The sequence below is a fragment of the Puma concolor genome, chromosome A2 (assembly GCF_028749965.1).
Source record: "Puma concolor isolate L17-30 chromosome A2, mPumCon1.1.hap2, whole genome shotgun sequence".
Taxonomy (NCBI): Eukaryota; Metazoa; Chordata; class Mammalia; order Carnivora; family Felidae; genus Puma; species Puma concolor.
Window position 1 is genome coordinate 153,791,509 of NC_141668.1, and position 13,638 is coordinate 153,805,146.

Below are 13,638 nucleotides of genomic sequence, written 5' to 3' on the forward strand. Positions count from 1 at the left end.
ATAAGTTCGGAGGCCTGTTGCAGGTGATCCAGGCAAGAAACGGTATACTTCAGGCTAGGGTAACAGTGGAGCTGCAGCAAAGTAGATTGATATAAGAAATAAAGTGAGAGGGAAAACAGATGGAGTTGTTAATGCGGTAGATGTGAGTAATGAAAGAAGGGAAAGAGTGATGATTCAGGTGGAGCAGTAACATCAGTTAGAGTCGCTATCAGTGTGAGATGAATCCTGTTTGTCACGGCCAGACCAGAGGACTTCATAGATACTGTACCACTCTGACATTTTATGATTGGGGGGATCTTTGACAGCACCCTTATTTATGGATCGAATGATATCCATATTGAATGGAGAAATAGAGAAAAAGTGAAGGAAGAATAACAGCGTTCTTCCCCTTCCCTGATCCACAGAGAAGGCAGAATTTGTGAGTGTGAAATCATGGTGGATTTTTTTCTGTCTTCTCTTTTCCTTCTTCCATGTATGTATGTAAGTAAATCATTTCTATACCCAACGTGGGGCTCAAATTCACAACTCTAGGATTAAGAGTCACGTGCTCTTTCTGAGCCAGCCAGGCGCCCCTCCTTCTTTACCTTTAAAAAATATATATTGTTACTATTATGTTTTTTAGTGTGAGCCAACAATGAGCTCTCTAGTTTATTGACTGATTGGGTCTCAGAACCCTAAGCAGATTGCCCAGCACTTTCCTTGCCTTACTCCCCTGCTTCTCCCTCATCTGTGTTTCTAGTCACCCTGGGACAGTCACACTCCGCTGAAAACTTTCTTGCCTTTGGAGCTTTCCTCAGGCTGTTTCATCTGCTTAGAGGTGCACTTTGATCCCCTGGCCTATGAGGGCCTGGCACAACTGCCACCCGTTGGTGGCAGTCCTTCCTGGCACTCCGCTTTTTGTGATTCACCACTCTTATTGGCCTGCTCTCACAGCTGCTTTGCATGCCACTTTTGAGTTTTACTCTGCTGTGCTGTTATACTGGTCCCCCAAACACAAGGCCCTCATTAATATCCTACTCTCATCGCCTACCTCTGTACACAGTTGGTGCTGCTAACATCCTGCCAGCCCAGCTTTTAAGTTCAGTGTACCTGCTGTTTGCCTTTCCAACAGTCGTAGAATGTTGTGTCCTTCTGAGCTTTGCCCTGCCTTAGTTGTGCTGATTATGTTCTCCAGGTTTTTATGCTCTTTCCTGCTACATTCATAATGAAAAGTCTTTTATCTTGTTGAATCACGTTTGAATTTATTTTTTTAAATTATTTTAATGTTTTTTCTTTTTTTGAGAGAGAGAGAGAGAGAGAGAGAGAGAAAGAAAGAGAAAGCAAGCACGCAAGCAGGGGAGGGGCAGAGAGAGAGGGAGACACAGAATTTGAAGCAGGCTCCAGGCTCTGAGCTGTCAGCACAGAACCTGATGCAGGGCTAGAACCCACAAACCATTATATCATGACCTGAGCTGAAGTAGGTGGCTTAACTGACTGAGCCACCCAGGAAGCTCCACATGTTTGAATTTAAAACAGGAGAGACTTTTGGAAATGTTTTCAATTTCTCTAGCATGTTCTTAATGTTATTCTTCACATATAATAGTCTACCTGTTCCAGGAGAACCATGTTTTAATTTTCAAGGCATGTCAACATTTAGTAGTTCCTTTCATCAGGAATGATGAACTTTAACTTCCACCAAGATAGCATTTTTAATGTTTTTGAGGCCATGTTTTCAGACCAGGTAATCTACATTTTAAGTCTTTTTATCCCCTATCAGTATGTGTTTTTAATGAAAACTGAAGAACATTTTAGGCAGTGTTTTCTGTTGGAGGATTTTCTTATACCTGCTATGCTAGTTGAATATTCATCTGATCCACATAAAGTCTGATGGGCTGTTTTGAGCTAAGTAGTGGTGAAATTAGAACAAGGTGGTCTCTTTGACTGCTATAGTTATTAACATTCTCTGGATGCCTTGGCAGTGTATCTTGCTCCAACAGCAGCTGTTTCTTCTGGTCCTATAAAACCTTGGAAGACATGTACTAATTTAAAAATAAATTGTACATCGGTTTATTAGGCAACATGTTCATCCACTCATTCATTCAAGCTAAATGCCTTAAGACTCTTGTTTTTAATTACATTTTCCACTACAAGTCAACTTTTCCTTTTTTATACTTTTGTAGTCTTTTGTAGCAACACAATGCTTCAGAAATTTAAAAAATCGTTTTGTCTTTTTTGCATGATTTATGAAAATAGTGATTTTAAGTCTGCATTTAAAACTTTTAGGGGTGCCTGGATGGCTCAGTCAGTTAAACGTCCAACTTTGGCTCAGGTCACGATCTCACGGTTTGTGAGTTTGAGCCCCACCTTGGGCTCTCTGCTGTCAGTGCAAAGCCTGCTTCAGGTCCTCTGTCCTCTTCTCTTTCTGCCTGTTCCCCGCTTGTTCTCTCTCTCGCTCTCTCTCCCAAAAATAAATTAACATTCAAAAAAAATTAAAATTTTAGTTCCATATATTATGAAACAATGAATTTCAGCACATTATTTAATTTACTTTAAAAAACTATGCATGCCCTTTTGATTTTAGCCGTTCTGACAAGTATAAGGTGATATTTCATTGTGGCTTTTATTTGCATTTCCCTGACAGTGTTGTTGAGCATCTTTTCATGTGTCTTGGCTATCTGTATGTCTTTGGAAAAACATCTATTCAAGTCCTCTGCTCATTTAAAATTTTTTATTTTAATTTTAGTTTTTATTCAAATATAATTAACATAGTATTACATTAGTTTCAAGTTTACATTATAATGATACAACCATTCTATAAATTACTCAGTGTTCATCACAATAAGTGTACTTTTTTTTTTTAATGTTATTTTTGAGGGAGGCACACACACAGCGTGAGCTGGAGATGGGCAGAGAGAAAGGGAGACACAGAGTCCAAAGCAGGCCCCAGGCTCTGAGCTGTCAGCACAGAGCCCAATGTGGGGCTCAAATTCATGAACCATGAGATTATGACCCGAGTCGAAGCCGGACACTTAACCGACTGAGCCCCCAGGCACCCCACAGTCAGTGTACTCTTAATCCACTTCATCTATTTTACTCATCCCCCTTCCTACTTCCCCTCTGGCCACCACCAATTTGTTCTCTGTATATGAGTGTTTTTTGGTCTGTTTTTTCCTTTGTTCATTTTTCTTATTTCCTAAATTCCACATATGAGTGAAATCATACAGTAATTGTCTCTCATTTTTTTTTTTTTAAAGATTGTATTTTTAAGTAATCTCTACACCTCCCATGGGGCTCAAACCCACAACCCCGAGATCAAGAGTCACACTCTTCACCGACTGAGCCAGCCAGGTGTCCTGTCTTAATTTGGGTTTTTGGTTTTGTTTTTTTTGTTTTGTTTTGGGTTGGGTTGGGTTTTTTTGGTGTTGAATTGTATAAGTTCTTTATATTTTGAATATGTAAAAAAAATTTTTTGGGGGGCGCCTGGGTGGCTCAGTCGGTTAAGCGTCTGACTTCGGCTCAGGTCATGATCTCACGGTCCGTAAGTTCGAGCCCCGTGTTGGGCTCTGTGCTGACAGCTCAGAGCCTGGAGCCTGTTTCGGATTCTGTGTCTCCCTCTTTCTCTGCCCCTCCCCCGTTCATGCTCTGTCTCTCTCTGTCTCAAAAATAAATAAAACATTTAAAAAAATTTTTTTTAAATAAAAAAAAATTTTTATAACATTTATTTATTATTGAGAGACAGAGACAGAGCATGAGCATGGGAGGGGCAGAGAGGAGGAGACACAGAATTTGAAGCAGGCTCCAGGCTTTGAGCTGTCAGCACAGAGCCCAGTGCGGGGCTCAAACTCACAAACCGTGAGATCATGGCCTGAGCCGAAGTCGGACGCTTAACCAACTGAGCCACCCAGGCTCCCCTATGTTTTGATATATTAGATATATCATTTGCAAATATCTTCTCCTATTCAGTAGGTTGCTGTTTTGTTTTGTTGATGGTTTTCTTTGCTGTGTAGGAGATTTTATTTTGATGTAGTCTCAATAATATATTTTTGCTTTTTTTCCCTTGTCTCAAGAGATATATATCTAGAAAAATGTTGCCATGGCTGATGTCAGAAATTACTGCCTTTGTTCTCTTCGAAGATTTTTACGGTTTCACATCTCACATTTAGATCTTTAATCTATTTTGGCTTTATTTTTGTGTATGGTGTTGGAAAGTAGTCCAGCTTCACTCTTTTGCATGTAGCTGTCCAGTTTTCCCAGCACCATTTATTAAAGAGAAGCTGTCTTTTCCCCATTATGTATTATTGCCTTCTTTGTCATAGATGAATTGGCCATTTAAGCGAGGGTTTATTTCTGGGCTCTCTCTTCTGTTCAGTTGATCTATGTATCTCTTTTTGTGCCAATACCATACTGTTTTGATTGCTACAGCCTTGTAGTATATCTTGAGATCTGGTATTGTGATACTTCCAGCTTTGTTTTTCTTCCTCAAGATTGCTTTGGCTATTTGGGGCCATTTGTGACTACATGGATGGACCTAGGGTATTATCTAAGTGAAAAAAGTCAGACTGAGAAAGACAGTACCATATGATTTCATTCATATGTGGAATCTAAAAAACAAATGAATAAACAAAAAGCAGAATTAGACCTATAAATCCAGAGACAGTTGCCAGAAGTGGGATGAGGAGATGGACAAGGTGGTGAAGCAGAGGGGGAGATACAGGCTTCCACTTATGGAATGAATAAGTCATGGTAATAAAAAGCACAGCATAGGGAATATACTCAATGATATTCTAATAGCATTGAATGGTGACAGATGGTAGGCTACACTTATGAGCATAGCATAATGTATAGAGAAGTTGAATTACTATGTTGTACACCTGAAACTAATGTAACAGGTCAACAATATTCAAATAAAAAAAATTAAGTAAGGGGTGCCTGGGTGGCTTAGTTAAGCATCTGACTCTTGGTTTCGGTTTAGGTCATGATCTCATGGTTTATGAGATTAAGCCCCACATCAGGCTCCACACAGCACAGAACCTGGTTGGGATTCTCTCTCCCTCTCTCTCTCTGTCCCTCCCCCACTCATGCTCATGCTCTCTCAAAATAAATAAACATTAGACAAAATAAAATAAGTACATGTACAGATAAACTGTAAACATAAGTTTTATATAAATTTAACATAAATATACATATATTTTAATAGAGATGATAGAAATTTAAAAATTCAAAAGAAAAAAAGACTATGCATGCATTTAATTTACTTTGAATTGGTTATACAGAAACATGATTTGACAACAGAATAAAAATGAAGTGATAAAAAATGAAAGTCTATCATGTTTGATTTGAGGGGCTACATTGAGATTAATTTTTAAATATTTATTAGAAAAAATTGCAACCCTACTGAAAAATTGAAAGAGCAAGTGAACTCCTAGATTGACTGCTTGTTAATGTTTTGCCATGCTTTGCTTTCTCTCTTACTTCCTCTTTATATACACATGCACATGTGTACACACACATATACATTATAATGTCATTTTTTGCTTTACACGTATTTACATTTTTAAAAATTGTAGACAGATACACAGAACCTAAATTTACCTTTTTTTTTTTTTTTTTAATTTGAGAGAGAAGGGCAAGTGCAAGCAGGGGAGAGGGACAGAAAAAGAGAGAATCTTAAGCAGGTTCCACACTAGCACAGAGCCTGGCACGGGGCGCAACCCTGGTACCACAACCCTGGTACCATAACCCAAGCCAAAATCCAGAGTCAGTCGCTCAAATGACTGAGCCACCCAGGTGCCCCCAAATTTACCTTTTTAAAGTAATTCACTGCCATTAAGTACATTCATAACAATCACCACCATCTATCTCTAGACATCTTTGGGTATTGCAAAACTGAAACTCTGTACCCATTAAATAATAACTCCTCCCTCTCCCCTCCCCCTTAGCAACTGCTATTCTCTCTATTTCTATGAATTTGACTATTCCAGGTACCTCATATAAGTGGAATCATACAAGATTTGTCTTTTTTGTAACTGACTTTATTTAGCATAATGTCTTCAAGATTCATTCGTAGAATCTTATAGCAAGTTTCAGAATTTCCTTCCTTTTAAAGGCTGAATAATATCCCATTGTATGTATACCACATTTTGTTTATCTTTTCATCCACTGATGGATACTTGGGTTGCTTCCACCTTTTGGCTATGTATGTGGGTGTACTATAATATCTCTTTGAGACCCTGCTTTCAGTTCTTTTGGATACATACCCAGAAGTAGAATTGTTGGATCGTATGGTAATTCGTTTTTAATCTTTGAAGAGAAGCCATACTGTTTTACACAGCAGCTGCACCATTTCACATTGTGGCCAAGAATGCAAAAGGATTCCAATTTCTTCACATTCTTGCCGCCCTTATTATCTGTTCTTGTTTTGTTTTGTTTTGTTTTTTAATGTTTATTTATTTTTGAGAGAGACAGAGCATGAGCAGGAAAGGGGCAGAGGGAGAGGGAGAACAGAATCCGAAGCAGGCTCCAGGCTCCAAGCTCTGAGTTGTGAGCACAGAGCCTGGGACACTGGCCTCAAACTCCCAAACCACGAGATCATGACCTGAGCGGAAGTCAGACTCTTAGCCGACTGAGCCACCCAGGCACCCCTGCTCTTGTTTCTTTTTGTTTGTTTGTTTGTTTGCTTTTTTTTTTTTTTAAATAGTAGCCATCTTTAGGGGTGCCTGGGTTCCAGCCTTCCCCTCAGTCTCTGCTGACAGCTCAGACCCTGGAGCCTGCTTCGGATTCAGTGTCTCTCTCTCTCTCTCTCTCCCCCCACACCTTCCCCACTTTCTCTCTCTCTCTCTCAAAATTAAATAAGTATTTTTTAAAAAAGTGTTTAATAGTAGTCATCTTTAAAAGGTGTGAATTGGTATCTCATTGTGTTTTTCATTTGCATTTCTCTATTGATTAGTAGTATTGAGTATCTTTTCATGTGGTTATCTGTCATTTGTACATATTGGTTTTTGTTGTTTTTGTTGAGTGGTAGGAATTCTTTATTCTGGATGTAATAGATACATTATTTGAAAATACTTTCTCCCATTCCATGGGTTGCCATTTCACTTCATTGTGTCTTTTTTTTAAGTTTATTTATTTTGGGAGAGAGCATGCAAGCTCGAGAGCTGGGGTGGGGAGGGGCAGAGAGAGAAAATCCCAAGCAGGCTCTACACTTTGTCAGCACAGAGTCTGAAGCAGGGCTTGAACTCAAAAACCATGAAATGAGCTGAAATCAAGAGACGCTTAACTGACTGAACCACCCATGTACTCCTGTTTTATCTTTTGATACACAGAAGTTTTTCATTTTGAAGTAGTCCAGTTTATTAATTTCTTTTTTTGTACCTATGCTTTTGATGTTATATCCAAGAAAACATCGCTAAATCCAGTGTCATAAAGATTTTCCTGTGTTTTCATCTAAGAGTTTTATAATTTTAATTTTATGTCTTTGGTCCATTTTGAGTTCATTTTTATATATGGTGAAAAAGGTAAGAGTCCAGCTTCATTTTTTTTGCAGGTGGAGATCCAATTTTCCCAACACCATTTGTTGAAAAGACTATCCTTTCCCCCTTGGGTGATTTTGGCACTTTTGTTGAAAATCAATTCACCACATATATGAAGGGTTTAGTTCTGGGTTCTGTATTCCATGGGTCTGGTCTATATTTCTTTTTTTTTTTTTTTTAAATTTTTTTTTTTCAACGTTTATTTATTTTTGGGACAGAGAGAGACAGAGCATGAACGGGGGAGGGGCAGAGAGAGAGGGAGACACAGAATCGGAAACAGGCTCCAGGCTCTGAGCCATCAGCCCAGAGCCCGACGCGGGGCTCGAACTCACGGACCGCGAGATCGTGACCTGGCTGAAGTCGGACGCTTAACCGACTGCGCCACCCAGGCGCCCCCTGGTCTATATTTCTATCCCTATGACAATACCATATTGTTTTGATTACTGTGGCTTTGTAGTAAGTTTTGAAATCAAGTATGAGTCCTCCAACTTTATCTTTTTCAAGAATAGTTGGGTACTTGGGATCCTTTGAGATTCTACATGAATTTTAGGAAGGATTTTATCATTCCTATAAAAAAAAAAGCCACCATTGGAATTTTAATAGAGATTGCTTTGAATCTGTAGATTACTTTGGATAGTATTGTCATCTTAACAATAGTATGTCTTTTAGTCCTTTAATATGGGATGGCTTTCCATTTATTTCTGTCTTTATTTCTCAGGCTTCATTTAGGTACAATTGACAAATATTTAAAGATATTTAGGGGCGCCTGGGTGGCTCAGTCAGTTAAGCATCCGACTTCGGCTCAGGCCATGACCTTGCGGTCCATGGGTTCGAGCCCTGCGTCGGGCTCTGTGCTGACCGCTCAGAGCCTGGAGCCTGTTTTGGGTTCTGTGTCTCCCTCTGTCTCTGACCCTCCCCCGTTCATGCTCTGTCTCTCTCTGTCTCAAAAATAAATAAACGTTAAAAAAAATTTTTTAAGATATTTAAAGTGTACAACATGATGATTTGATATATAATGCAAAAGGTTTATTTATGTCTCCTTTAATTTCTTTTAGTAATGTTTTGTAGTTTTCAGTGTACAAATCTCTCACCTCCTTGGTTAAATTCATTCCTAAATATTTTATTCTTTTTGATGCTGTTATGAATGGAGTTTTAAAGATATTTTCTTTTTGGATTGTTCATTGCAGTTGTATAGAAGTACAATTTTGGGTGTTGATTTTTCTTAACATTTATTTTTGGGAGAGAGAAAAAAAGAGAGAGGGACAGAGCATGCACATGTGTGACCAGGGGAGGGATAGAGAGGGAGAGGGAGGATCTGAAGTGGGCTCTGTGTGGACAGCAGAGAGCCTGATGTGGGCCTTGAACTCACGAACTGTGAGATCATGACCTGAGCCAGTGGGAGGTTTAACCAACTGAGTCACCCAAGCACCTCTTGCATGTTGATTTTATATCCTGCAACTTTGCTGTATTCATTTATTAAGTCTAACTTTTTTTGTGTGTGTGGATTCTTCAAGGTTTTCTACATAGAAGATCATGTCATTCCACAAGCAGATAATTTTACTTTTTCCTTTCTAATTTGGATGCTTTTTATTTCTTTTTATTTCCTAATTGCTATGGCCAGAGCTTTCAGTAATATGTTGAATAGAAATGGCTAAAGCAGGCATCCTGTCTTGTTCCTGATCTTAGGGAGAAACCTTCAGTCTTTTACCATTGAGTTGGTGTTAGCTGTGGGTTTTTCATATGTGCCTTTTTCATGTTGAGGAAATTCCCTTATATTCTCCTTTATTTTTTACATGAAAGAGTGTCATTTTGTCAAATGCTTGTTCTGCGTCATTGAGATGCTGATGTAGTTGCCCCTCCCCACCTCTTCATTCTATTAATGTGGTGTATTTTGCTTGACATTCTTTATTTTGAGCCACCCTTGCATTCCTGGGATAAATCCCACTTGGTCATGGTGTATAATCACTTTAATATGTTGCTAGGTACTATTTTTTTGAGGATTTTGAGGATTTTTTTATGTCTATATTCATAATGAATATTTTGTTTACTTGCAATGCCTTTGTCTGTCTTTAGTATCAAGGTAATGCTGGCCTTACAAAATGAGTTAAGGGGGCACCTGGGTGGCTCAGTTGGTTGAGCATCCGACTTTTGATTTCAGCTCAGGTCATGATCTCAGGGTTGTGAGATTGAGCCCTTTGTCAGGCTCTGTGCTGAGCTTGGAGCCTGCTTAGGATTCTCTCTCTCTCTCTCTCTCTCTCTCTCTCTCTCTCTGTCTCTCTCTCTCTCTCTCCCTCCTTCCCTCCCTCCCCCTCTCCCCAACGTGTGTGTTCTTTCTCTATCTAAAATAAAATAAAAAATAAAATGAAAAGTTTTTTAAAAACTGAAAAAAATAAAATGAGTTAGGAAGTATTCCCTTATCTTTGATTTTTTTGGATGAGTATAACAGGGGTTGATGTTAATTCTTTAAATGTTTAGTAGAATGTACAATGAAGACATCTAGTCTTGGGCTTTTCTCTGTTCAGGGATTTTTGTTTTTTTTTGTTTTTTTTTGTTTTTTTTTTTAGAGAAGGAGAACAAGTGAGCAGGGGAAGGAAAAGAGGGAGAGGGAGGGAGGGAAGGCGGGAGAGACAGAGACAGAGAATCTTAAGTAGGTTCCACACTCCGAGCCCCATACAGGGCTTGAACTCATGAACTCATGACCTGAGCCAAACGAAATTAAGCGTCTGATCCTCAACCAACTGAGTCATCCAGGCGCCCCTGCCAGGAGATTTTTGATTACCAGTTTCATCCCCCTATTTGTTACAGATTGTTGGGATTTTTCTATTCCTTTTGTGTAAGTTTTGGAAGTTTGTGTATTTCTAGAAATTTGTCTATTTCCTCTATTTCATCTAGGTTATTCAGTTTGTTGGCATACTATTTTCAGAGTATCATAATCCTTTTTATTTCTGTGTATTCCATTGTAGTATCCCCACTTTAATTTTAGTAATTTAACTCTTCTTTTTTCTTAGTTAGTCTAAGTCAGTCAGCAGCTTATTGATTTTGTTGATCTTTTCAAAGAATCAACTTTCAGTTTCACTGATTTTTTTTTTCCTATGCTTTATTTTAGTTTCTCTCCACTCTGAATTTCCTTATTTCTGCTGCTTTAGGGTTCAGTTTGCCCTTTTTTCCCCTACTTCCTTAAGGTATACAATTAGCTTATTAATTTGAGATTTTTCTTCTTTTTCTTTCTTTTTTTCTTTTTAAAAATTTTTTTAAAAATGTTTATTTATTTTTGAGAGGGAGAGAGAGAGACAGAGTGCAAGCGGGGGAGGGCAGAGAGAGAGGGAGACACAGAATCTGAAGCAGGCTCCAGGCTCCGAGCTGTCAGCACAGAGCCCGACGCGGGGCTCGAACCCACAAACCACAGGATCATGACCTGAGCTGAAGTTGGACGCTTAACCGACTGAGCCACCCAGGCACTCCTCTTCTTTTTGAACATAAGCATTTATAGCTACAAATTTCCCTCTTCGCACTACTTTTAGTACACCCATAAGTTTTAGTATATTGTTTTTGTTTTCATTTATCTCCAGATATTTTCTGATTTTCCTTGCGATTTATATCTGTACATTTACATCAGTATTATTGTAGTAAGTTGTTGGTAGTGATGTTTTACAATTTCCAGCACTTTTAGATGTTATGTACCCAGAGAAGTTGCCTTGCATCATAGTTTTTAAAAATTTCAATGTGTTATTTTTTTTCCTAGAAATTCCAAATTTTTTTCAATCCTCCTTGCTTTGTTTTGGTTGTATCTTATTCCTTTATTTATGCTTTGATTCCCATTTTTGTCTTTGTTTTAAACATTCTGTTCTGATTTTATAGTAGTTCCATAATTTTAATATCTAATCCTTTTTTGAGATACTCCCTGATAGCACCCATGCCAAATTGTTTCATTGTATGTTTTATAATTTTAGGTTATATACTGATGTTTAGTGGGGTTTTAATTATGGAAGTCCCATGAGGCCTGGATTGAGAGTGTAAGCTCTTACACATTTCATCTAATCTATTTGAGTGACAGGAACGTGTGATTTAAGTGATTGAAGGAAACTCTCCCACACATCTCAAGCTAGAGTGCACGTTTCATGAAACCAGGAGTCTTTGTTTTATCTACTACTGTCTCCCAAATTGTCTACTAACAGTGCTTGTCATGTACTGGGTACCCTACCTATATCTGTTGAACTGAATTTACCATCTTTCTTTGCTGGTGGGTGCATTAATTTTGACAAATCCACAGTTTCACTGAGGAAGTGGGAAAGGACTATCATAGGTACTTTCTATCAATAATGGCTCGGGTTTTCTTTTGAAATTTTACCTGTTTGTTCCAATAACATAACTTTTACCCCAAGCTATACAAAAAGATAATTCTTGTTCTGTTGTGGTGAATAAGCATTTGTCTCTTTCCTGAGTCTATTTTTGTTGAGTCCTCATATTAGTTGAGTTTGGCTCTCTGAGCCACCTTCAATTTATTTTTCACTAATCTTCAAATTTCTCCTTTTATGGAGGGTGAGAAGGGATATTTACATAATTTTTAAAATTAAGATAATCAGATTAAGCTCTGAAAGTTAAAAAAAAAAAAAAACCCACCTTGGGGAACTTGGCTGGCTCGGTTGGTAAAGCATGTGACTCTTGATCTTGGGGTCATGAGTTCTAGTCCCGCATTGGGTGGAGTTTCCTTTAAAAAAAATCTTAAAAAACAAACAAAAAACCCTACATTATTCAAATGATATAGTTTAGTACTGAGAATTTAGATAACCACCAAACATAAGGAATGATAGGTAAAAAGCAGGAAAAATTAGCAAAGAGAAAATTTGTGTTTATTTTTCAACCTAAAGACATGTGGTACATTTTTCTGATTAATACACTGACCATGGGCAGGAGAAAACCTACCCGTATTGAGTGAGAATATAACTTAACAGCTAATTTCTTTTTCACTTTAGTGTAAAACTTATTAAATTGTTTTGAAATGAAATTTAAATGCTATTATCTGGCAGTCTTGGGATTATCTTTGAAGAATATTAAAGAAGAAAATTTAACTTTTTAATATCATTACCAATAAATTTAGTAGACTTTTAAAAATTTTTAACATTTTATTTATTTTTGTGAGACAGAGAGAGAGCATGAGCAGGGGAGGGACAGAGAGAGAGGGAGACACAGAATCCAAAGCAGGATCCAGGCTCTGATCTGTCAGCACAGAGCCCGACATGGGGCTTGAACTGACGAACTGTGAGATCATGACCTGAGCTGAAGTCAGATGCTTAACCGACTGAGCCACCCAGGTGCCCCAGTAGGCTTCTTATTCATTTGATATGATACAAATTATTATTTTTAAGAAAATTTTTAAGTTTACTTATTTACTTTGAAAGAGAGAGAGGGAGAGAGAGACAATCCCAAGCCGTCTCCACACTGCCAGTGCGGAGCCAGATGTGGGACTCGAATTCATGAACCATGAGATCATGGCCTGAGCTGAAATCCAGAGTTGGATGCTTAACCGACTGAGCCACCCAGGTGCCCCAATATGATACAAATTAGATGAACATGAATGTAAACAAATAAATTTGCCACCTTGAGTACATTGAAGTTATAATGAGCTTGTTTTCAAAAAGATAAATTCTTCTTTATATTGCCTTTATGTGATCATGTTGAACTACTCTCTGTGATTGATTATAGAAGAGTATGAATTGACCCAACATTTGGTATTAAAGTGCTTTTAGTTCTATTGTTAAAGGTGGGGTCATGTGACATAATGATGCCTGAACATTGCTTCTTCTTTGTTTTGCAGTCCCAATTCCTGGCAGATTTGATCGGCGAGTATCAGGTATGTTTTCTCTTTCATAACATACTGCCAAAATGCTGTTTTAAGATGGGATTATTTTAAATAAAAATAAACTGATCTTGTAAATAAAAAGATAAGTTAGCAGCATTACAGAACATTATAAAAATTACCTGCAATTCCTCCATTCTGTTTCAAGTTCTGAGTATATATGTACATATTAGTTTGTCTCATTTATGTCAATAGTATTTTTCCATGTTCATAATTATGACTTCTGAAAACTACTTTTTTTGTCAACACTTGCATATAGCTCATTGCAACAAG

The 13,638-nt window shown here is 38.0% G+C and overlaps 1 protein-coding gene and 1 long non-coding RNA gene across 2 annotated transcripts in view; one reads left to right on the top strand and one right to left on the bottom strand.

The window, feature by feature from the left end:
• The window catches only part of PRKAR2A (protein kinase cAMP-dependent type II regulatory subunit alpha), a 113,135-nt gene that overhangs the window by 46,150 nt on the left and 53,347 nt on the right, over positions 1-13,638 (top strand). The window contains exon 2 of the mRNA XM_086698267.1: positions 13,324-13,359. Coding sequence (XP_086554393.1) covers positions 13,324-13,359 — 36 coding nt within the window. The remainder of the gene's footprint in view (positions 1-13,323; positions 13,360-13,638) is intronic.
• LOC147583611 (uncharacterized) overlaps positions 1-13,638 on the bottom strand; it is a 60,471-nt gene that overhangs the window by 39,380 nt on the left and 7,453 nt on the right. Inside the window, exon 2 of the long non-coding RNA XR_015248395.1 lies at positions 12,129-12,229. This is a non-coding gene — a long non-coding RNA (uncharacterized LOC147583611). The remainder of the gene's footprint in view (positions 1-12,128; positions 12,230-13,638) is intronic.